This window comes from Diadema antillarum, unplaced genomic scaffold (assembly GCF_040938485.1).
Source record: "Diadema antillarum isolate AM-2024a unplaced genomic scaffold, OU_Dant_1.0 seq00001815_RagTag, whole genome shotgun sequence".
NCBI classification, from domain to species: Eukaryota; Metazoa; Echinodermata; class Echinoidea; order Diadematoida; family Diadematidae; genus Diadema; species Diadema antillarum.
This window is the reverse complement of record NW_027272490.1, coordinates 366,705-392,676: the sequence shown is the minus strand read 5'-3', so window position 1 is coordinate 392,676 and position 25,972 is coordinate 366,705. Positions and strand designations below refer to the sequence as shown.

Here is a 25,972-nt window from a genome sequence, read left to right as displayed (position 1 = left end):
ACTCCCTTTGATCTCCTGGTTTTTATAAAGGGCAATGCTTAACCCATAGATACTGAGATTTCGCTCCTTAAGGAGGTGAGCAGCGGTCACAGTGCGAAAACAAACCTCATGCAGTTTGGTTCTTTTTTTAAAAATGTTCCCCAAGTTTTATTCCAATTGCATAGATGTAGGTGTTTGAGTTTTGAACTACAGATGCTTATAACCATGGAAGACATTTTATTTCTTGGGGTTTTTGAAGGCAGTTGTGAAGTAGGAATAGATCCTTTGCCGCTGCTTGGGTAGCAGAGGCTTGTTGCCTCAACTACCAAGTCCCAAGGCCTTGCTTTGATAGCAGTCGTGGCAGTGGCTTATTTATTCAAACCTTGAAAGAGACATGTTGTATGTTTCAGGTTCCGTTGGTTTGTTTGTCTACAAATCTTGACATATGCATGTCCCCAAATAAATTTACTTAGACGCACATACACGATGAGCATACAACTATTTCTACATTAATTTGGTCAAAATTACACTGCCTTAGGATATACATGCCGGAAGGTGGGTTGGCACGACAGTGGACAAAGTGTATGAGATCCTGACCTACGTCGGCTGCGCTTTCTCCATCTTTGGTCTTATGGTCACCTTGGCTACATATCTAAGCAACAGGTAAATGTCAACTTTCGTCAGTATGATTTTCTGTGTCGTCTATTCTCAGTCATGCCATAAGCAGAATTACATTATGTTGCCAACAGGTTGCTATTCCCAACGATATCGACCTATTGATCATGATTTCTTGTGAACTTCAAATCACCATCGTGTTTTTAAGCAAAATGTACCAGCTGACACTGGCATCTCAACAGTGATGATATCACACTTAACAATATTAAGAGATGCTATATGTGTACACCAAAATGTGAGTAACCTATATCTCGTAGACTAGAATCAGCTGAACACATTGCATCGGCCACTTGGTCGACTAACTTGCGCACACACTCTTTCTGGCAAGGTTACCACACTGATTCTGCGGAATGTTCTTTGTGTTGACCTGGGAATGCTGTTTTTTTGTGTGTGTTTCCTGGTTACGAGTCTTATTTTCCCTTGTTTTATGAAAGCAGAATGAAATACAAAATCGCTTTCCCTGTCCATCACAGAAGTGATGATCAGTTTGTCATGCATGAAGTTTGTGCGTTCCATTCTCCAGGAAGCTCCGAAAAATCACAGCCTAATCGCATCCTCATGTGTCTTTGTGGGACTCTGCTGAGTCTCTACGTTTTGTTCATCATCATGAGCCTGGTGGAGCGACATCTGAAGACGAAAGCCGGTGTCTGCGGCTTGGTAGCGGGCCTGGTGCACTTTTCCATGCTGTCCGCTGTCGCGTGGATGGGCGTAGAGGGGGTCAACATGTTTTATCTGCTCGTCCGTGTTGTGAACTCGTACATCCCGCGTTTCATGCTCAAGGCAGGAGTCGTCGCATGGGGTGAGCATTTTATGAGACAATGTTCGATTACTCACAACAATAGTATTAGACAATACTGTTATACACAAACTTTGTGCACTTACCTATATAATGTCATACGAAATAACTGATAAGCTTCCCGCTAATAATGATAATAAAAAAGTTGCTTCACATTACCCTAGCATCACGTCATAGGATAAATGGGGTTTTTCCTGAATTTTTTCTTGTCGTCGTGATGCAGACCGTGTTCGAAATAATACAATACATTGTACTATAACGGAAGGTATCGCGAGTTGACACTCTTGTCGCTCCAGTGTTTATTTGTGGTTTTCACTATCAATTGCCATGAAGAAAAAAACTCTTCACTAGCAAGTTGCTCATGTGAACTCTTCCTTTTCGTCGATCAGTGGGCGTCTTAAAAAACACAACAACAAAGATATCATAATGACGTCAGATTTCATCTAATTATTATTTTCATAAAGAGACAAAATCTTTCCTCTGACATCTTAAAGAATGCACATACCACTGTGACTGCCACATTAACCTCAGTTTGAAGACCAACAAGCATCTGTCCCTAATAACACGTAATACACTTATGTGTGTCATGCTATTTAATTCATATCTTTGTTCTTCCGTTTACACTGTTTTCCTTTTCTCACGTGAAAATGTACATCAAACAGAATTGCAGACCGAGCAAAGGATTCGCAAAATAAACACCAGTGAAAGCATGTTCATTGCTAGGTGACCAACGATTTATAGAGCCCAAAGAATGGAAATCTCACAGTAATATGCCATGATCAAAAGGAAGAACGTAAATTCTCATTTGTGATATTATTTCTTTCTTATGACAGGTGTTCCGGCGCTCATCGTAATTCTCACAGGAGCTATCGCTAAAAAGAACTACATCTCGAAGCATTTGTAAGTATATCTCACCCTCTGTGTACCTCCTTTTCACTTGTTTAGTCAGTATACATGTGAAGATGCTCGCATCTTGTATGCTTGTTGAAACTGAGTATTTCCCTTTAAGTGTGGAAAATGTGCTCCTGTTTTTTAGTTATTGATGCTTATATCAATGAAAGTATATAAAACTTCCACAGAAACAAAACATAACTTTCAGACTTTTTATTACGGTGTGATCAGAGCAAAGGATTGCCATTGAGTTTTAATTCGTTGTAAAACCTTCAGGCTTTGGGCAAAATTTTACTCTACAAAGGAGAAAGTTCTACAAGTTGTAACGAACTATCAAATTTTGTGTCAGCTGTTTCCTGGGCAGATGGTCGATGGTGAGCGGTCTCATGGTCCCTATGGGGATCATCCTCCTCGTCAACATGGTAATCTTTGTCATGGTCATCTACCGACTGACTCGGACGAACATCGCAACGCGAGCGTGCTCCCGCAGCAAGGAAGACGGTTATCGCGACGTCTTACGCCGCTGCCAAAACGCTGTCAGCATTTTCCTCCTCCTCGGACTCACCTGGGTCTTGGGTTATTTCACCCTCATCAGGGACGACAACCTCGTGATCCACGTCCTCTTCGTCATCCTCAACTCTCTGCAGGGGTTCTTCATCTTCGTTCTCTACTGTCTGCGACAGCAGCACTTTCGCGATCGTATGGGACAGTATCGCGAATCGCTGCGACGGCGATTCCCGCGTCTGGTTCGTCGAGTGAACCTCTCCGTACCATGCCTCTCTTCCTCCCGAAAGTCTGACGACGTGGTCTCTACCCATTCCCTGTCCGCTGTCAACACGCAGTCCACCATCCCGTCGGGGACATACGACTCAAAAGAGCAATACGCGATGGCGGAAAAGGGAAATACGTACTGTATTTGAGACGACACAAACATGCAGCAGTACTCCAGAAACCTGCCTAGTAGGTCTTGTTGGACTCGAAGTTTAAACTGAAGTTCGTTCAAACAGAGGGATATTGAGGCATTGAAAGACTACTTGAAATGCTTTATATCAAAAGTTAAGAATCTTTGATCTTTCTAATCTATCATAAAGATGGTAAAGTTGTTTGAACGCTGTAATTCATCGCCAGGCCATGATGCCGCGGTCTTCGCAGCCTTCATAAGCGGTTCATGCAATGATGATTGTGTGCACAAACCTTTCAATCAAATTTTGTTATCTTAAAATGTGAAAGAAACGCATTGAACGCTTTCATAGCTTGAAATGTTTTAGAAAAGAAGAGTGATAATTATCTTGCAGATCGACTTATTCGAGTCTTGCGTGGACTGGTAGCTAATGACCTTTAGCACATAGAAATTGATTCGCTGCATTTAGAGGGCAGTCACAACTGACAAAAGATTTCGTTTGAAATCACACTTAGCGTTACAGAGCTAGTGTTCAGGAGCTGAAATGACATTTCAATCAATGACATTTCATTTACAATCAAACACGTACTCTTGATACACTTTCTTGACGGGCAGAGAAACTTTTCGTCTGAATTCAAGTAGTATGCAGGTATGGTACTATGTGATGTAAATTTGTATGTATAATGCTTGCAGAAGCAGAGGGAAATCAGTACTATGCTCGATTACAACTTTAGAATCGTCGGGATAGAGGAGGCTGCAAGAGATGAGCGCGAAGACTGCGTCGACATTGTCTAGAAATTCATCAAGCAGCATTTTAAGATGGATATCAAGGTAGAGCGAGCTCATCGAGACGGAAAGAGAGGAGAGAAGCCAAGGCACATTTTGGTGAAAGTGTTGTCCTACAGAGAGAAGGTGGACATCATGAAAAATGCGCGAAAAAAGCTTGACAAAGAGAACTTCTACATCACGGACGACCTCACCAGGGCTGACCTAGATGAGAAAAGAAGGTGGTCGAAACAAGTCCAGCATCTCTACGCCCAAGGGTACAAAACTCCGTTTCTTTGCAGGAAAATGGCGTAATTCTGGTGATCTTCCGCATGTATTCTGATTTGTTTATTGCACCTTTAAAGGTAGGGAATCCCATTTGCACGCCTTAAATGAAGAGTTGTATAAATACAGTAGTATGTTGAAGAGAATATCATTTTAGAAACTCCCATAAAGTATTGAAAGTGGAAGGTAACATTTAGTACATTTTTTTGACGGTTAGATTTTGAATTGAATTGTTTTCGGGGCTCACCGTAAATTCCAGTACATTACTAGGCTACCTTTGCAGACCCATGTACTGCATGTGTGTCCATCATGTATATTTTGTGAAGAAAGTTCATCAACACTTACTAACATTTCTATATACATTCTTACCACACACTCTGTATTATGTTATTACATCAGCTCTTGTACTTTTAGATTTTTGTTTATTTTATAGATCACAAATACAGAAGAATGCAACAAAAAGGCTTAAGTGTGGCTGACACACAGAACTACTGAGTAGTTGAGTTTTGTGCATTATTCAAATTTTAGATAACTGTTGACTTCCAAATTTCTAAGCAGTGGCCTAAGCAAGTCCCCTGAGGTTCATATTTAATATTTTGCTGCATTTTGGGAGGTCTGTAAAAGGTATCCCCTACCTTTAAGGACGCCATTTTGCTTCATTCGTCAGTGCAGTCTACAATGTCTACATTGACCACGTTCTTATTCTTTTGTTTGTGCATCCATGGAGGGAGCTGTCCGTTACATAACACGTTCTCTTAACAATGATAATGAAGAGTTGCAAGTGCACACTATTCGTAAGTGACAGATTGACATACTCTGAATTGTGCCATTCTTCTCTCACATGTTCTTCCTTCTCCCCATCTCACTATTATTCTTACTTTCCCTCCCCATCTCTCTCTATCTGTCTCTCCCTGTAAATATGAACTAATGTAATGCTGATCGGAGGGGATCGGCTTATTGTACTCTCTGTTTATGTTCACTGTTTTTGTATTCGTAGTAATCGTAGTTCGTAAGTTTCCCCATGATGCTCGTCCCCTCTCTTTCCTCTGCTTCCATGCCATTTGTCTCGCCAATCATGCCAATCGCTCAGCCTTGTGTATCTCACGCTGCATCATGTTTGGATATTGTACCAATAACTTTGAATGAATTTTGAAGAAGAAACTGATATATCATATGTAATAAACTGTAAATATTTTTTGCCCGAAGAAAACACCCGTATGTACACTGCTTCACAGTGCCAACATGCCCAATCTAACTCCGTTTTAAGTTTTCTACATATCAACGCTCGCAGCTTGCCCAAAAATTATGATAATGTAACCAACTTGTTGTCATCTCTCAACTTTGATTTCTCATTTATTGGTGTAAGTGAAACTTGGTTGAATGACAAATCTCCACCGATATTTGATGTTGATGGTTACTCTTTGATTCGCTCTGATAGAGCAAACCGTCGTGGAGACGGCTTAGCACTGTACGCTGCAAATAATTACTCATTTACTGTACGGCATAATTTATCCCATGTAAAGTCTAATGCTGAGATTTTATCTGTAGAAATTGAAAAACCAAATGGAAAGAATATAATTTTTGTAGTTATTTACCGACCGCCAGATGCAAGTGTTGACTCATTTCTTGATGATTTTGAAATCATATTATCTAAAATCAATACCAGTAATAAGAAAGCATGTGTAATGTGTGATTTTAATATTGATTTATTATCTGAAAATAGCAACTCACAAAGACTTTGCACAATACTTCAGTCTAATTTTTTTCCATTGTGCTATCGATAAACCGACAAGGATTAGTGCGCAATCATTATCTTTAATTGATAATATATTTATAAATACAAATGTAGCGCAAAGTCAATCCGGTATTCTTTATAGTGAGATCTCGGATCATCTCCCCATTTTTTGTATCTTATTTGATGTACAAGATATTCCAAGAAAACAAATAAGGGAAAATTACGTAGGGTTACAACGCAAAATATTAAACGCCTGAATGATGCTTTATCTTCAGAAAACTGGGATGACCGTACTTGCTTGTGATGATGTGGATAAAGCATATGAATTATTTTGGAATAAATTTTATTATCATTTTGATAGGAATATCCCATTGCGAAATAAACAAACAGGAAATTAAAAAATAAGAAATGCATGGATTACAAGAGGTATTTTGCAATCGATATCAAAGAGAAATGAATTATATAAGTTGCAATTAAATGATCACTCTGATGAAAATGTATATGAATATAAACGGTATAGAAATAAACTGACAACAATAATACGAACGTCGCGTAGATTGTATTATAAAAATCAATTTGCGAATGCACAAGGAAAAATGTCTACCACATGGAAAATTGTGAAAGAAATATTAGGGAATAATAAGCAGAAAATTATTCCTAAAATATTCAATCTTAATGATCATTGTGTTAAATCTCCACAAAATATAGTTAATGCTTTTAATGAGTTTTTTGTAAAAATTGGTCCCAATCAGGCCAAGAAAGTTGATAGCCATGGAACCAATATTCATCAATATCTTCATAATGCGTGTAATCATTCACTTTTTTTAAAGCCTACTGATTATATAGAAATTATCGGCATATAACATCATCTTTGAAATCAACACATTCTACTGGTTGTGATGAAATCAGCAGTGTTTTGCTGAAACAGATCATCGGATCGATTATTATCCCCCCCCCCCTCGTATCTTCAATCTTTCTTTATTAACTGGAGTATTTCCTACTCCTTTCAAGATAGCCAAAGTTATTCCTGTGTATAAAAAAGATGATTCTTCGAATATTAGTAATTACCGACCCATTTCTTTATTACCTATACCTTTTCTAAAATACTTGAAAGAATTATATATAATAGATTAGACAGTTTTTTTAACCAAATACAATATTTTGAATCCTGATCAGTATGGGTTCAGGAAATCACATTCAACTGACCTGGCGCTTGCACAATTGTATGATCGAGTATCAGATGCCTTAGCTGACCGAAAGCATGTTATTGGTGTCTTCATGGACTTAGGCAAGGCATTTGATACTCTTGACCATTCTATTTTGCAATCAAAGCTTCATTTTTATGGTATAAGAGGAACTGCTCTGAAACTGATCGCAAGTTATTTAAATGATCGAAAGCAATTTACATGTTTTGATTTCTGTAATTCGGATACATTGTTGATCAAATGCGGTGTACCACAAGGGTCCATTCTTGGGCCATTATTGTTTTTGTTATATGTTAATGATTTACCTAATGCATCAAGTTTATTACAGTACGTTATTTTTGCTGATGATGCCAATGTATTTCTCTCAAATTCAGATTTTCAATGTCTTATTAGATCTTTAAATAATGAATTACCAAAATTGTCTCAGTGGTTCAAAAGTAATATCTTATCTTTGAGTCTACAGAAAACAAATTATATGCACTTCAAACATCCAAGGAAACTGATTTGTAGTGACACTGAATGTATTCTAAAAATAGATGGTATTCCTCTTGAGAGGAGAACATCCACTAAATTTCTTGGAATTATAATCAATGAAACTCTTACTTGGAATGATCATGTGAAATATATTTCATCTTCTATTGCTCGTAATGTTGGAATATTATGTAAACTCAGACGTTGCTTATCTTTTGATATTTTGATTATGCTTTATAATGCACTCATCCTACCATACATTTCTTATTGTAATATGATATGGGCAAACTCGGTGTCTGCTAACAATACTATATCAAAATTGCAAAAGAAAGTTATTCGTATATGTGCGAATGCTGGTTATAATGATCACACAGATCCCCTTTTCTTCTGCTTTAAGATCTTAAAGGTGAACGACATCCACACTTTACAAAATATGCACTTTTGATGTTCCGCTTTAATACTGACTTATTACCCTCTTCATTTATCGATATGTTCCAGCTGAACTCAGAAATCCATTCTTATCCTACAAGGCAAGCAATGGATGTACACTTGAGTAACCCCAAAACACTCCTAGCACACAAATCCGTAAGACATACTGGCCCAGATATTTGGAATAGACTTCCACTTGAATTACATTAAGTCTATTCATTCATTAAAAAAAGTAGTAAAGAAAAATTTGATTTCACAGTACCGGTGATACTTTCTGTAGAAACACTTGATGACTCATTCTTTGTTCATTGTTGTATCTATTATGTTTCTTTCTCTCTGAGTCTCTGCACGTGCGGATGCACCTGCAGTACACTGTGCTCCTCTGATCCACTGGGATTCATTCCTTCTCTGTTGTTCATTATTCATGTTATGTCGGGCGAATCATGGTTCACTATAACGTCATGCCCTGAAAGGGCACGTAGAAATTTATGCTGTGTATACAGATTATTGCTTTTTGTCTTCTTCTTCTCTTTTTTTTTTCTCTTTCTCATTCAATATAACTTTTACATGACAAAAGCAACACTTATCATGTGAATACATCACTGTAATTTATTAGTATAAATACAGTATGTGCATGTATGTATGTGTCTAGGTATAGAGGTACGTCGAGTTGATCTGGCGAGACTAGTATCCGGAGGTTTTTATCATCTCCTCCCCTTCCATTCTTCTCTCTCTCTCTCTCTCTCTCTCTCTCTCTCTCTCCCTAACCCTTATTCCACGAGCATCATGTTGGACCCTCTTGTTTTTCTTCATTGTAATGTTATTTGTTATCGGTTGCCAAACAGTCAAGCGTTGTGCTTATTATTGGCAATCGTTCTGTATGCAAATTATTAACATGTTACTCATGTAATTATACTACAGATGTATTGTATAATTGATGAAAATGATGAAATTTGTATAAAGTATACTACTGGTATTTTGTACTTTGTTAATGAAATTGCAGAAAGTTGATGTATTTGAAAAAAATGGCATACAGAGAATAAATAAATCAAATCAAATAAATAAATCAAATTAAACATTGCACATTTTATTCAGGTTGACATGTGTATATCAACCATACTTTGCCAGGGCCACGGAAGGAGGAGGGACACTGTGGCCATTCAAGTATGCGTGACATTGAGCCATTCATGTGTGTTTTTTTTTTTAGATCGAACTAGATATGAAAAGATGTGAATAAATCATACTATCAATAGTAACTACGAGAGGTGATATGTTTACAAATGATATATACGGTAGATTGATATAAGCGTAAAGATAAAAAAGTTGAATGTTTCATGAAATTACCAAAGCCTCAAGACAAGAGTTGTATTTGAAAAGTCTGTCAAGAATGCTCATGTGTAATGTATGAAAAATAACTGAATGTACGAAAAATATATATACTAATCTCCACCTCAATTTGATTCATTAAAAGCTGTGCATTCCTCTTACCAGTTCAGGGGTTTGTGTCGTGGGCACTGACGCATTATCTTTTTGTCAATATCGCTTTGGTCTTGCCATGCCTTCTCTCTCTCTCCCTCTCTGTTCATCTCTCTCCCTCCCTATCCACCCCTCTCTCTCTCTCTCTCTCTCTCTCTCTCTCCTTGTGAAAGTAATGTGCGTGTGTGAAAGCATATAATTTGGATAGTATGTGTCATGGTGTGTGAAATTAGGGGGGAAAATCAAGCTCGACCCTCGAATCAATGCACACACATACACTTTGACAGTAGCTCAAAGTATCGTACACCTGTTCGCTATTTTGACCATACACTCAAACAAACACTGACGCACGGCCACAAAGATTAGTGTCTTTTTTCTTTTTTCTTTTTTTTTGAACACAAATCCTACCTCTCACATTTGTTAACAGGTAAATGTGTGGATTTCGTAAATCCATACACACAATATTCTTTTCGGTTTCTGTTGGTTTCTTTTGTTTGTCTGATTATGATTGCGCTGTTTATTTTTTTTCTGTTTTACTTATACACCCGATCGGAACGCAACTTCTGATTTTTTGCTTACGTTCGAAATGATCGCTGCAAGAAATGAACTAATTCCATATAGCTTTGAATCTGATGTACTTGCCTTTTTTGTACTTCATGTGTGGTAGCATTTGGAAAGTACAAATTAAGAGCCGAAACCACGAGGTGGCAAAACGGAATAATGGACTAAGTTTGTTGTCGATATGTTTTTATTTCGTGATGTTTATACCTGCATGAAAATGATAGTAATATGCATGATGTTCTCAACACCTACGGATTTTTGATTACAATGTTTGGCGTTACAGTATTTAGTTCATTCAAATGTTTGCAATTTCTGCCGTGCCATTTCAGGACCTTTCGCGATAAGGACTTGCATTTGTTTTATTCATTCATTCATTCATTCATTCATTCATTCATTCATTTTCCTTTTCCTTTTCCAACAAGAGCATATATATTTACAGAAGTTACACATAAACGCATAAATTACATTACAATGTAAAATAAATGAAATTCATAAGTTTGTAATATATTTAAAGTATACGGGAATGCTGGCAATAAGGATGAATGCTTGAAGGCAATGCTTGTAGGGTGCACCCCCCCCCCCCCCGCACGTGTAATACAATAAATCACAAATCACAAATACAATTTATTCACCTGATCCCATAATTTCTAACTATACCATATTTTTGCGTACCGACTAAAGGGAGAGCCGATAGTTAATGACATCACCACCTCCGTGAATTTGCATAATTATCATGCATTTGCAACCACTATAACTCTTCGGTGAGGCATGTGAACCATTGAACTTCTATATAGCTTTCTTAGTTTATGTCCGATTGAGATGAAACTTCTACATTAATGTTCGTTTACAACGTAAACATGATGTGCAATGGCATTTAAACTCATGTATGAACTCACTGTGCTTTTCTCGCTGTTTTCTTACACAACACACGGCCTGCTGGGGTTTTCCCCCTCTGATTCTTGTCCAGTAGAATGTCAAAACTACCCTGGAGGATGTCAGGTAAAGAGTTAAAGGCAAGCGCCATGATAACCAAAAGTTTGAACAAATGTTTAAACTCCATTAAAGGACACCTTTTCATGATTATGAAATTTTCCTCCCGATTTTACGTCATTCACAGTGTATCTGTGTGATCATAGATAGACATAATCGCATATGGTGTGTAAAGGGTATTTATAAATCGTTTATAAATAACCTTCACATTACAGGGATAAATCCCAACAACCAACATAAAACGTAGTTGCACTGTTGTGAGGGGCTCATCTTGTAATTTCATTGAAGGGCAGGAAACTCCTGGGCCCCCTCCAGCGACCAGGAAAACGCACAATGGGGGTAGCGAAGCCAAACAACACTTTATCATGACAGTTCCGAGCTAATTACGAAATTGCGTTTTCAAACCGCATGTGCCTGAGGCAGCCGCTATTACGTAAAACGAACAGCCGTGGATGCCTGCCATTTGCTGTAAATATCCCGATATGCGGGGAAAGGGAAGCTTATGATGGTCAGCCGACGACAGCTATTCGGAGATGAATCCAATTACTTCATGACTTTTTAGTCGCTGATTTATTCATAATGCTGCGATGATCATTAAATGATGACGACGCTCGAGTGATGCCAATAAACAACTTATTAGCATGGTGCTAACAAGCATATAGCACAACCATCAGTGTGAACGAACGTTTGGACAACCAGAAGCAGAACATGCCATTACAAGTGAATTGTGTAACATTGCACTTTGCGCTGTTATACCTCGGATTGCTTTGCAGAGAAGTACTCTCGGGACCCCTAAGGTGTGATATGATAGACAGTTATCGCCATGCTCAACCGACCAGTGGACAATCTGGGAATTCCCCTCCCATCTTGGATGGCCTCCCATCCTCCAACGACAGTCTGCACATGAACTTCCGCATCAACCACTTCGAGGCCTTTGGAAAGGAACAGGTGAGACCAAACTCCCTCATTTGGATGAGTAAATTCTCTGAAGTGGACTAAAAGTTGTACTTCAATTTTGATTCTAGGACCTGTAGCGACGACACGATCTCTTTGAACTTCAACCATTTATATTTTGCGCATCAAAGAGCAAAACCAAATGGGGAAAAATACCTTTCTGAAATAATCTTCCCCAACAAAATCAGAATATTGTCTCTGTTTAATCTTTCAAAACCCACCAAAAAGCATACATTTCTAAATGTCGATTGCGTTCTTGCACTTACCGTCCTTTAGCCGTGTGTAGGTATACCTTTGCTTTGGAACATAATTATATGAGCATCATACCAGGTGGAGATATACACGTCATAAATTCTCACTCTCATTATCTTTCTCAACCAAAAAAAGTTATTCAATAGAAATTAATAGCCCTGATTCACTATACGAATATCTGCAGGGGCCGCAGAACGGGGTGGGGGAGGGGTGGCTGCAGCCCTCAGAACTGAAGATGCATTGACAATGGACCCAACAAACCACGATTTTCCCTCTCCCTTCCCCCTCTTCCCGGGCAGGAGAGGCTCCTCCCTCAAAACACGCGGCCCATGAATGTAAGATGGTGATGAGATGTTCATTTCATGTACGGTAGGGCCTATACTCATGCAACAGTTTTCACTATTTCTATTTCTCTTCCAAAGATATGAATTTATATTTTATCATCCCTTGTGTGTTCAACATAGCCTAAACTAAACCCTGCTGAAGTTTTAGAAGCCTCTAAAAATGATGTCTGACATGAAGAATGCTTGCGTTATCATTGAAACTTGACAGAGATATTCTAGAAGGGGGGGGGGGGTAGGGAAGAATGGAAAATGGGGAGGGGAGGTGGATATCACATGATCATAATGTCATATGATGTGCTCGAAGATAAAAGTGTGTCATTCAACCGTAATGCGTTGATAGGGTGTGGCATTGTGTAAGACATGATAGTGACATGTATCCATGTATCCGTATTCTACATGTCCAGCGTAGTATAGATTATGATGGCTCATCCAATATTAAATCTTGCGACTTATTTATTTCATCAGGAATGTAGGGAGGACGAGAGAAAACAAGTAAGTATTCTATGGCGATGGTTTTCTGGAATTATTTCTCTTGCACAGGGAAGTCATGATCATTTTTGTAAGCGAGTTTAATACTTCTTTAAAATCCATCTCAGTTGCTGCATGACACCAGAGAAGTATGCGTTGCATATCGACCTAATCGACCTAAAGTATATATATATATATATATATATATATATATATATATACAGCAGCAAGAAACAAATAATTCCTTAGGAATGTCATAGAATAACATTCGTTAATGTTTGATGACACATCTGGTTGTCTTAACGCGAAGAACATTGAATTATTGTCTTGATGTTACATGGTACGTTTTCAACGTGGTTTTGTTTTAAATTCTTTGAAGATTTTATCGCACTATAGCTTCATAATCATTCCCAGTCTTAAAGGGGATGGCTAGTAACTGATCAGTGGGAATCAGTGGGAATGCTGAGGGATGATTGTTCCAATCCTTGTGGGATTCATTTAAGAGTACATTATATACATTAAAAGCAGTCTACTCACTTGTTTAAAGCCTCAATTTGACTACTCATTACATGTACTTGATATTTGTATGTCCTTTATCTCCTTCACTTTCTCTTCCTTCCGCGCCTAGAGCACTCTGCAGAGTGGATTTGGCGCTATATAAATCATATCAATTATTATTATTATTATATAACTACTGTTGTGTGAAAATTATTTGCTTCAGAACGGTCTCATATTCAAGTAATGTGCAGATTAATGCCCTGTCACTGACCAGGCACGCTAACCTGGAAACATTAAACTGCACATTACTTGCATATGAGACCGTTCTGAAGCAAATGATTTTCACACAACAGTAGATATGTAATGTACTCTTAAATGAAACCCACAAGGATTGGAACAATCATCCCTCAGCATTCCCACTGATTCCCACTGATCGGTTACTAGCCATCCCCTTTAACACAAATATCTGTTTGGCACACAACGCAATCATTTACGACTTTGCAATCAGCCCCACAATCATAATATGGTTGCATCCCTTTGCCCGATTCACATGTATATATGAATGCGACCTCAGGTGAAACAGAAGGACGTTATGTTTTCTTATTCCAACCTGAGATGATATTGTTTTACCCTTTTGCATCACTGACACATCTAGAAAGGCCCGATTTCAGTTCATCGCAACCTTCTATTATCTCGACGCAACATATCTTTGCGTCAGTATTCTCCTTAGAGACGGGGGGGGGGGGGGGGGTTCACAATGGTACACTGTATTTTCCCCGTTTATGGTAAGTCTTTAATATTGATGGCATCACTCTAAAGTTCTAAAGTGTTTCATGATTTGTTTCAACGCATGGTAGTGCAAGAAAATGCAGCAGGAAACGTAAAGTTTACAACCTTTCTTATAGCTGTATGAAAGTTATTTCAACTAATTTGTAATGTAAAAACACCTCATGGATACATCGAAACCAAAGTATCTATAACCTATTCACAGTAAGAATAAAGCGTCATTGTTACTGACAACAATTTCTGTGAAACAACAGTAAATAAAAAGTGATAAACAAGAGGACATAACGTGCAAAAGTGACTTCCAGGAACTACTAGGACACACTGAGGTGTGAAAAATATGTACCTAACATGGGCATTGACGCAGTATTGAATGGCCTCATTAGTGTTTCTTTTATTCTTTATTCACCAGGATATACAACCTAGGGCAACAACAGGGGGGGGGGGATGAACGAAATGGGTGATTTACTTTTTTTTTTTCAATCTACGTGACTACATGACTAAAAGTCACTGAACGATTCTGTCTTTTTTTAAACGTCAGATCAGATAAAAGAATAAAATACGTATTTGTCATTAGCATACAGTAGAAATGAGGAGACGTATAGTGCATGAATATAGGCGCCATAAGTGTCAAAAACGTGGCTAACATGGCACCGTATAAATAAATGTTTCCCCTTTTAGTCGTTATCACTTAATTGATATCTCCGCCAAAATGACGCTAGACTCAGCTTTGCCTATCCTTCTACTAACGATAAAACAGATTAGATCGAGAGATAGATAGATAGATAGATAGATAGATGAATAGATAAATGAATGAATGAATAAATAAATAATGGAATAGATAAACGAATGAATTGATGAATAGATAAGCACTATGCATAAAACTTAACTATTGCGGTAGAATAATGATTTGAAGACTACATAATGAAGTTCAGAATAACAACACTCTATCGACATGGCAACCTTGTGGAAACCTGAAGGTGGCAACCAAATAATAAGACATAAAGATTTTTAAACGGTGTATTTTAATGCTGCTCTGTCGAAAGATTGACAGAAGCATTCTACTTCATGGGTCTGCAACTGATATCAGCTACAATTTCTCTTAAATCACCATTCACTTTATTTCATTTTACTTCAACCCCATTACTATGCATCGTTGCTGTAAGTTTACAATCTTTGTTGTACAAAAAGCGAATAAAAAGTTATACATTGTATACAATTTCCACAGCACTTCCACGAATAGTGTTATAAAGTATATTCTCATAACTCTGCAAATTAATGAATACTGATTTTATGATGCATATAGATATTCCCTCGAAAGGCACAATAAAGGGTCTTTAATCAGCAAGCCGTCCAGATTGCGTAGATATCGAATGCTTTCTTAAAACAAAAAGCGAATTATGCTCTGTGTGACTATCTTTACAATCAGACGTTTAAATTTTCACTGCGATGCTGGTATTTCGTGTTTACCAATGTCTATCCTATATACTGCAGTCATACTAATTTTAGTCGACTCGTAATTAGAATCATTCCCTTGCTCCGGATGAGTGTAACTGCTTCGTCAGAATCACACCATTTGAGCACCTACTACATTTTCCCTGGACCCCTCTCTGTGCCCCTATACTCTCAGTTGGACATAATTCAAGCTTATTCATCTAATTTTTTAAAGGAAAGTTGAGCAACTCTTTAAAGTTTTTCATCATTTTTCTCGTCTCGTCTCGTTTCTCGTGTGAAATTAGAATTAATTCAGATAGATAAACTTGTTTTGGTTGTTCTACATTTAAAGGGACTAAAGTCACTATTGAAGTTTCTCTCGGATCGAAGTGAATTCGAATCTCAAAGGGTGTCGAATGTGATGAACCTAATCCAGTCACATCAGAGTCACTTGAAGTTAATTCGTTTGGGAACGCACTTCGCTGCACATATCTGAGAACTCCAGGAAAATGGAGTTGAGTTACATCACCGGAATATTTTCATTTCCGGTTTACAGACTGGACAAGGGAAGAGGGGGTTGTGTGTGTGTGTGGGGGGGGGGGGGGGTGTAAGGTGTTGGGGGCACTGCAATCTGAAATACACAGGAAGTAATCATTAACCAAATGTAGTTTTGCTAGTGTGAGAGGGACGAGATACAGAAGAAAAGGCTGTCAAATTAATTGATTACAACTTTCAGACTACAGAGTTCTGTTGGAGTGTAGTAGCCAATATGTATCGGAAATTCGCGGATCTATATTTCTTCTTATGGGGGTTTTGCTGACAAATTCTCTCACCAATGATCGTCTATTAATATGTTTGATGTGTCTGTATGTATGATATTTTGTTTTCTTCAAAAAACAACCTAATTGTGTTTGTGCATGTGTGCGAGCGTGTGTGTGTTTGTGTGGACGTGTGTGTGTCTGTGTGTGTTTGTGTGTGTGCGTGCGTGTGTGTGTGTGTGTGTGTGTGTGTGTGTGTGAAAGGGAAGATATGTTTGAAAGGAAAGATTTAAAAAAAAAAATCAAAATCTATATGAAAAAGGGATAGACAGAATACATATACATTGAAGAAAGGTCCTGTTAAGCCGGTTCAATATTTTTTAAATCTATAGGAATGATTGACAATCAATTGACATGTACCAAATGATTTCAAGAATAGAGGATAATTGTTAAATTTCAGCATATAAGATATTGAGACGTTTGATTTAGAATTGAAGAGTTTAGGGCAAAATAGACAAGAGAAAAATTCATGAAAAATGTATGATTTCTTTATTTATGATTTGCAGAAATTGTATGATTTAAAAAATAATAAAAATATTAAAAATTGATTAAAAAATGTTCATAATAATTTTGAGTACACTAAAAAAAAAATGAAAGAAATATTTTGTTAGACCAGGATCCACAACCCTTCTCAATATACACAGAGAATTTCAATTTAAGTTTTTACATGGAATGATATATACTAAAGAGCAACTTTTAACATTTTGTTTTGCAGCAAATTGTTTGTGTTCTTTTTGTAATCAAGAAATATAAACCTATGAAATTTTATTTCTGCAATGTTGGATAGTAAAAGATATATGGATGGAGAGAAATGACATCACAATTTTATGATCTTGTTGAAATACGTTATAGGCAATTGGCATACATTTTTGTTGGACTGTTAGATAGCTCAGTGAGGATTAAGTTTGTTAATTCTTTCCTTATCTTACTGAGATTGTAAGTCAAAAAGTACAGGCATTTTACCATCTTTCAATATAATTCAGAAGAGAATAAGGGAAAGTATTGAAGAGGAAAAGAAATTGGCAATTAGGAGGGGAAAATTAGCTTTGCATTTAATGAAGTGGGAATGTGTTGATTAACTGAATTGCGTGAACAAATTAGTAAGTGATGTTATTTCATTTTGATTTTTAGAGTGCGGATAGGGTCTGTATATAAGGAGATAGATTAGTTTTATAGGGTTCAAACTTCTGTACTTTCTTTTCTCTGGGGCTTACTGTTAACGCCTACTTTTTTTTTCTTTCTCTCTCTTTTTCTTTCTGCTACTTTCTCTTATGGTTCATGCCTGTGATTTGGGATAATATTATGTTATGATAGGATATGAATATATTGCGGAATTTGATTGATTAAAAATATTGTATTGAAGTGCAGAGATTGAGATGCGAGCGGGGATCCTAGTACTGCATGGGGGGGGGGGGGGCAGGTAAGAGGACAGGTGGGGGTATTTTGTTTTTCGTATTTGGGTAGCTACGTGTAAGTTTATGTGTTGAATGTAGGCTGTATTTCGGGTCACGCACCAATTGATTTTTTTCAATTTCTCCTTTTACTTGATTAAACATTGTTGATTGTATATCGTGCTTATACATTCAAGATGAATGTTTTTGTCATGTGAAATTATAGAAATCAAAGATTATTGAAACACCAAAAAACAAAAAACAAACAAACAAATAAACAAACTGTGCGTGTGCACATTTATCTTTTTGCATCCCGTGATTCCACAATGGGCAATATCAGCCTTTTAGATTAATCGCACATAACTTTGTAACTGCCATCTTTGTCCAAAGTTCACATTATGCTCGTCATGGTATAGCAAGCACCTTGAAACACGAATCGTCGCTGTATGCCTTTAATCCGAAGATACCAATGGAGACATGATTGAACTTACTAAAATTGGGAACATCATAAAAAAAAAAAATCCTAATTGATCACTTCCATGTAAAACAGTCCCTGGGTCAAATACGGGGAAACCCCTGATGTGCATGTATGTTTGCACGTGCATTTAGGCTTTATTGTACATACACGATTGTGTGTGTGTGGGGGGGGGGGGGGGGGTGGGGATGAGAGGGAGAGAGATGTAAGTGGAAGTTCTCATGAGGTCTCCTGTTTGAAACCATGTCCTTATTGAGGAGTCAGTTTTTTTTTTCGCACTAGAGTTGTTTCACAGCACCATTCATTGGTCTCTCCAATCCTTGCGTTCCTAGTTTGCTATTTGAGGAATCTATACGTGGGCATACCTTCAAAGACTACCATATTCACCGACTGCTTTCAGGTGCAATGCACTAAATTGACTTTAATAAATTGAATTAACTCAACCAAACAGAAAAGTAGAAATTTCATTGAAAATCTCATAGCAAATGAAAAGTTATGGACTTTTATACTTTTTGCACATGTTTTCATGGGACAACTAATTTCACCGTCCTTTAGTCACTATTCTTTTGCACGTCGTAATCAGAAGTAAGTAATCAAAGTAAGAACAGCGCACTATGTTCTGTGTATACCCACTGAATACACTAATGAGCATGCAGTATTACAGTAGACAATTCTTAGTCTTATTGACTATGAAAAATCTGATCGAACAGTAATTGCTTACTATCGGGTGCTGTATTTTGTATTACAGGACATGGACTTCAGTCTACCTTATGAAGGCGCTGGCCTTTACCACAGCTCTTTCCGCATAAAGTCTGGAAGGAGAAAGAGGAAAGCAATCAATCCACGTTATTTCTGGCCTCAGGGTATCATTCCTTTCGAAACGACAAACACATACGATGGTAAGGTTATCTACATAATTCTCTCCCTCCCTTCGCCTTCTCTCTTTCTTTGATTTGAACGATTCTTGGAAGGAATGTCAATATTGATTTTTCAATTGTGTTTTTATTTCCATACCTTGTGTAACAAGTTCAGTGGACCTTCCCTGTACTTTTATTACTCGGTCAAAATGCACGTGCTCCCTTGTGTTGTTCCAAAATGATAATGATAATGATAATAATAATAATTATAATAATGATAATAATAATAATAATAATAATAATAATAATAATAACAATAATAATAATAATAATAATAATAATAATTATTATTATTATTATTATTATAACAATAATAATAGTAATAATAGTGGCTACTTGATATTCTTCGACCGTATTCTTCACGGTTGAACAAATCCGCGCTAAACCTTATCGCTCACACACACACACACACACACACACATATACATATATCCACACCCAGCAAGAAAAGTAAACACTTTTTCAAGTTTATATTTCTCATAGACCACTCGGCTAAAAGTTGATGTATTATGTACTATGTGAAAGGTAATTCAATTGGCTATCAACCTGATAGGGTAATAAAAAGGAAAACTTTACGCATGAGTGAACACCTTTTTTTCTTCTATGGAACAAAAGTAAAAATTTCAAAAATGAACAAGTTGTCATTCATGCGTAAGTGCTCTCTCATGTGACAATAAGAACAAAAGACAAATTTAACACAATAAAAAACATACCTTAAGTTGAAAAAAAAAACCACTTTGATCTTTATAATATTTTTGAACCCCAAGAGTTTAATAAAGGCTAAAAATAAAGGAGGAAAACGAAGAATCTTTGGTCAAATCTAAATTCAAAAGAAATGAGAGAAGAAGCAATATTAACAAAACAAAAAAGGTAGGAATTTGAATTGATTTCTCAAAGTAAGAAAATTTTGAATAGTATTTGGTTCTTGAATTTGTCTCATGAATTATCAAATTGCTAAATTGAATGAATGAAATAAAGATATCTGTTCATTTAATCTTTGTGTCCTTATTATACTCCCTATGTCATATGAAGTTTGAGGTGACAGAAAATTATTATTTTTCCCTTTTAATTTCCCACTTTAATTTTGTTTAAGGTTATAAAGGGGTAAAGAGAATGGAAACTTATTTTTGCTATTTAATTAAAGTCTCTCATTGTGTTAAACTGGTCATTGTCACCTTGAAGGGCATTTGCAAATGAAGAAAAAAAAAACTCAATTTTTGCAATTTTTACTTTGTAATTTGTGCCTTTGAGGACAAAAATGAATGTGTTTACTTATGCGTAAAGTATCCCTTTATATTGTCCTACTAGATTGATAGGCAATTAAATTATCTTTAATATGGTATATACATGGAGTGTCATCAAAATCTTCTATGAAAAATATGAACTCGAATGAAAAGTGTTTACTTTCTTTTTTTTTTTTGCTGAGTGTACATATTATATACAGAGAGAGAAGAGAGAAAGAGAGAGAGAGAGAGAGAGAGAATGAAAGAGTCTTCAACAGGTAGGTGTAGGTATATGAACGTCTGCATAGGTATTAAACAAGAGTCATGATTATTATTTGGTAAACTTCTCCCTGATATAGAGATGCTGTGGCAACACGAAAGCTCTACTGTGCACAAACAATGAATGGAACAACGCCAATCACTAGTTGCCTTCCCAAATCTTGGCAAAATGAGCAAAACCGACGACAATACCCTTGTCTCTGACTTCTGGTCAAATTCGTGCCAAATATTAGTTTAAATGTCTCCTTGTTCATGTAACAGCCACACAGCCTGCACAGTAAGAGTGATATCGTTCCGCTCTACACATTTATAGTGAATATCTGGAACCTCATGTGTCATATTGTTCTATTACAATCTACTCGACAGTTGAAATACGTAGCTGTTTACGGACATTTATTCCTCTCTGAATTTAAAGGTAACATTAAACATGACACTGTCTTTGTTCATAAGTAATCAATTTTTATGTTTCCCGCGTTTTCGTTTTTTCAGTGACTAAAGAAAGAGGCCCAAGTAAGCGGTACAAACATTGACTATCTTGGTTCCAAGTGAAAATACGGGCATGTGCAGGGATCGATGCGAAACACGTCACAATAGAGAGACGTTTGACAGGGGCGGATCCAGGATTTCTGTAGAGGGGGCGCCTTTACAAAATTAAAGGGATGGTACAGTATCGGTGAAGATGATAATTGGGCTTTTAACTTTTTGCGAGATACCAAGAAACACTTATGATATAGTACAGAACATACAATTTTAAGAGGAATTCAAAGTTTATTTGATGAAAATCGGGTTTGGAATAATTGAACATCAAAAAACAAAGTAAAACAAAGCGATCGTAATGAAGTGTGGGTCCCACACATTATTAGAATCGCTCTTTTTTGATATCTCAGCCATTTCAAAACCAATTTTCATCAAATAAACATTGAATTCCTTGTATGATTACATGCTTTTTCATATTTCATAAGTGGTTTCTCATTATCTCATCCCAAAATGTTAGAAACCTGAAATTAGGTCCCAACCAAAACTATACGATCCCTTTAAAAAAAGGGGGGGCGCGCACGCCCCCCTCCCATTTTTTCTTTGTATTTCTTTTGTTTTGACAAAAAATAAAGGGGACAGGGCGCGCCCGGTGCGCTCCCTCCTGGATCCGCCACTGTTTAAACACATTCAGTATCCATTAATTCATGTTCCCTTTTACAGAGAAAGAGTTACAAGAAATTTTTCGCGGTATGGCCGTTTGGGAGGAGGGTACGTGCATACGCTTCGTTCCGTTTAATGCGGGTCTGGCTACCCGGCTTGGCCACTCAGACCGTCTGTTTCTCGAGAAGCGCCAAGTCTGCACGTCATTTTTAGGGAGGAGGGTCAAAGGTCGTCATCTCGTATCGGCCTGCCCAGAATGGGTAAATGTAATTTTCTTTTGCTTTTTGTAGTTGTTGACGTTGTTGGACGGGTGACAAAATTAACCGTTATAGTCTCGTTCCAAGAAGGAAAAAAAATCATAATTATAAAATCATGTCTTTGTTGATTATTTGGCAACTACAAACCTTACCCCCAAATTCATCATTGTTCGTTTATTCCAAAACCACAAAAGCTTAATGCAAAGGATACCGTTTCCTTATTTCATGTCAAAAAGGGATATTTTGTGATTACTTTGTAGGTCCATGGGCAGATGGGAGACACGTGGGATCACGACATTGTTACCTCATCTAATTTGAATATGTTGGTACTAATGTCAATATGTGCAAGCATGTGAATCTTGAAATATCAAACTTGCTAACTTTAAGTCCAATCGTGATCTTAAAAAAAACCTACCATTCTACAAGTTCTACATGTTTTATTTCATGCTCTTCAATAAAGCAAACCCTAACATAGGGTCGAATTTCAATCCCTCATTTAGAAAGATTTATTCCTTTAGACATATTCATTCAGAAATGCAATCATGAAACAAAAGCCAGACTCTCGGAAACATTGGAAAAGTAAGAGCAATGTTAACGTTTTACTGTCATATTAATTTACAAAAGACTAGCACAACACTAGCAGCTTGCCGCTCATACGTCGACTGGGCTCTTAATCCACGAAACTGAGTAGAGAGAGAATTCTTGCGTTGAGTCGTTTTTATTTCAATCCGAGAATGCATGAACATGATTTTTTTATGGCTTCTATACTAAATCACTGAATATTCGGTGCTTATACTAATATTTACGTGGATGAAAGAGAGAGAGAGAGATTGACCGTTAATGAGACAGATGAGGGTAGTGAGAAAATACTCTCTATTATCTGAACTCTCTATTTTCCACACAGACTTACACTCTGGTTCACGAACTCGGTCACGCCATAGGCCTACGCCACCAGCATCAGACACCGGAGCGCGACAAGTACATTACTATCCACTGGGAAAACATCGCCGATCACGTGAATCTCGTGCAATCATTCGGCGTGGTCAGGGCGCCATATCTCTACGATCAGACGTTGGCGGGAGCAGTACCTTACGACTTGGATTCTATCATGCATTATCCATCTAATGTAAGTAATATGTATATGGTGTGATGAATCGATTATTTTCGAATTTGTTTCGAAATAGGAAACGGATAGCAAAAGGAGAGAACAAACTGAAGTCAACTGCAAATTGCCGTTATTTCTGCGAGAATGGCGGGCAAAGTTGTTTGACTTTGTGTGAGTGTTGCTAATTTCACCTCAATGTCAGGGGCTATGGTTTCTTTCTCAAGTTTTGCTATTCGTTTGATATGAAAATCATATATTATGCTGGAGCAGTCAACTGAAAATGCACAGTTTTCAAACACAGGATGGATTACACGTGTGCAATTTTCATTGCTGTATCCTCACTCATCCTTACATTCAAAACACACACATACACTTTTTTCAATGGTATTTTTATTCATTACCATTCAAATAATACAAAGGCGATATCATAAACTGGTACCGTACTGCTGTAACAGAGTAATTTGGTTGGGCACAAATAACAAAAGAATTAGGGCTTACACTGAAAAAGACACAGACACACATACAAGCAAACAGACAGATAGACAGACATACAAACGGACGGACAAACACACACACACACACACACACACACACATGCACACCCCTGTGATATCACACATCATTAACGTGGCCATGATTCTGAAACTTCGATGTGATCAGTGAAGACTGGCTCTCTCCGAATCTATTCATATCTACCTGTGCTAAATTCATTTACTTATGAGCGAACTCGTATCAGGGAGATCTCTGAATGTATACGTGTTAATTGCTATGATTATTTTCATAATGGTGAGTGGAACCCCTGCCTCAGTTGTCAATGTCAAGTTCGCTAGATTGTTAAGTATCGATGAAACCCATGCAGCCATTGAATTGTTTGATATAATAGAGTCTTTATTGTATTCATGCACAACCTTCTTTACCCAGTCTCACTATCAGCTTTCCGTCGGTTTCACAGGAGTTAGAATCTTTAGCGTCATTATGATTTATCACCATGCAAGTAGGCTATAAGCATCCGTGAAACATTCTTTTACAATTACAAGGTGTACAACGTTATCCACTTTCAACATCAACCTTCCTTTGTCAAATTTGTCTTAATTCAGGGAATTAAAAGAGTTCATAAATGCTTGTCGTGTGGTGTCATTTGTCAAGCTTTTATTTGTTCGGTTTCATTAATTTTTCAGGCATTTTCAAAACATTACTCTTTACCAACCATCACCGTCAACGCTAACCCACAACACGTGATCGAATGGAGAACGGAACCAAGTTTCTACGACTTGAAACTCGTCAACCTTATGTACAAATGCAGAGATCGATGCGCCGGCAGCAAGATCGCCTGCCAGAATGGCGGGTACCAGAATCCTTCAGACTGCAGTTCGTGTGTCTGCCCAGCTTCACACTGGGGAAAGGTCTGCGAGAGGATCAATCTCTAGCTCCGGTGGTTTTTAGATGGACAGATAATCAGGAATGGTCGATCAGAAAGTTAACCTTTCAACATGAATGCGTGTGAACTTAGCGTCAACATGCCTTTTTGGTGAACTGCCAAAATGCTTGTTACCACTTATCAGCACTCGTTTCACCCATTGTTCTACTTTCTTTACTTCTCTACCCCCCCCCCCACCCCATATGGCTATACCAATAAGATAATTATATTTTCATGGCACTACAGAAGGGCACCTGGCTAACTTGAATCCGTTCAGATACTGAAACATTTCTATAGTATCATACAAGCCTCAGAACACTCCCACTTGAATTATCTCTGTGTATTTCTGGCCACTTATAAATGAACGTGAAGCTGGCAGATGAAACAAATTTTTGAAGACGCAATGCATGTATGAAATTTCTTTAATCTGACATTACAGGCGTCTCTCCTGTACGTAATTCCTGTCAGACACGTGCGTTTAATCACCAAATTATATTATTACATACACGAAAAATTCATTGTCTCTCCTCTTTCAAATATATCAACTTATCCCACTTCAGTCCTGGCATTTGAAAGGGGGTGGTTGTCATCGTGGCTTAGGCTTCTTAAATGAAACAAACACCGCCCTCTGCCTGCCGCAACCACGCAATCAACACTCGCTAGTCACGTGCATCTTTCCAAACATCGAGAATCTGAACATGTTTAGGCAGACGTCTACTTTTTTGCTCTTTCTCCCCTTCCCTTTATAAAGTTCCATATGGATACACACATACACACACCTACACACAGTCATGTATGCATATGGACGAATACATGTGTACACACGCACGCACACACACACACACACACACACACACACACACAGACACGCATATAAAGATGTAATCCCATACAAATGATTATATTTATTTCCAAACCGCGACACGAACAATGCAAAAACCCTTCGTTCAAGGTCCGGGTCATCACATAAAATGGTAGATAATATTAACGATTTGTTAGTCACAATCAAATCCTCCGAGCAGTACACTGACGCCGATTTTAGAGTTTTACCGTATCTATTT

The 25,972-nt window shown here is 37.5% G+C and overlaps 2 protein-coding genes across 2 annotated transcripts; both read left to right on the top strand.

Moving 5' to 3' along the window:
- Positions 1 to 1,211: 1,211 nt before the first annotated feature.
- On the top strand, positions 1,212 to 4,321 carry LOC139712510 (adhesion G-protein coupled receptor G2-like). The gene is made up of 3 exons (XM_071624325.1): positions 1,212 to 1,453; positions 2,284 to 2,350; positions 2,691 to 4,321. The coding sequence occupies exons 1-3, from the start codon at positions 1,213 to 1,215 to the stop codon at positions 3,259 to 3,261; spliced, it is 879 nt and encodes a 292-aa protein (XP_071480426.1). The 5' UTR covers position 1,212; the 3' UTR covers positions 3,262 to 4,321.
- On the top strand, positions 4,062 to 24,921 carry LOC139712520 (protein SpAN-like). Its single transcript, XM_071624335.1, has 6 exons — positions 4,062 to 4,285; positions 11,933 to 12,107; positions 19,325 to 19,475; positions 22,193 to 22,392; positions 23,294 to 23,515; positions 24,673 to 24,921. The coding sequence occupies exons 1-6, from the start codon at positions 4,062 to 4,064 to the stop codon at positions 24,919 to 24,921; spliced, it is 1,221 nt and encodes a 406-aa protein (XP_071480436.1).
- Positions 24,922 to 25,972: the final 1,051 nt, after the last annotated feature.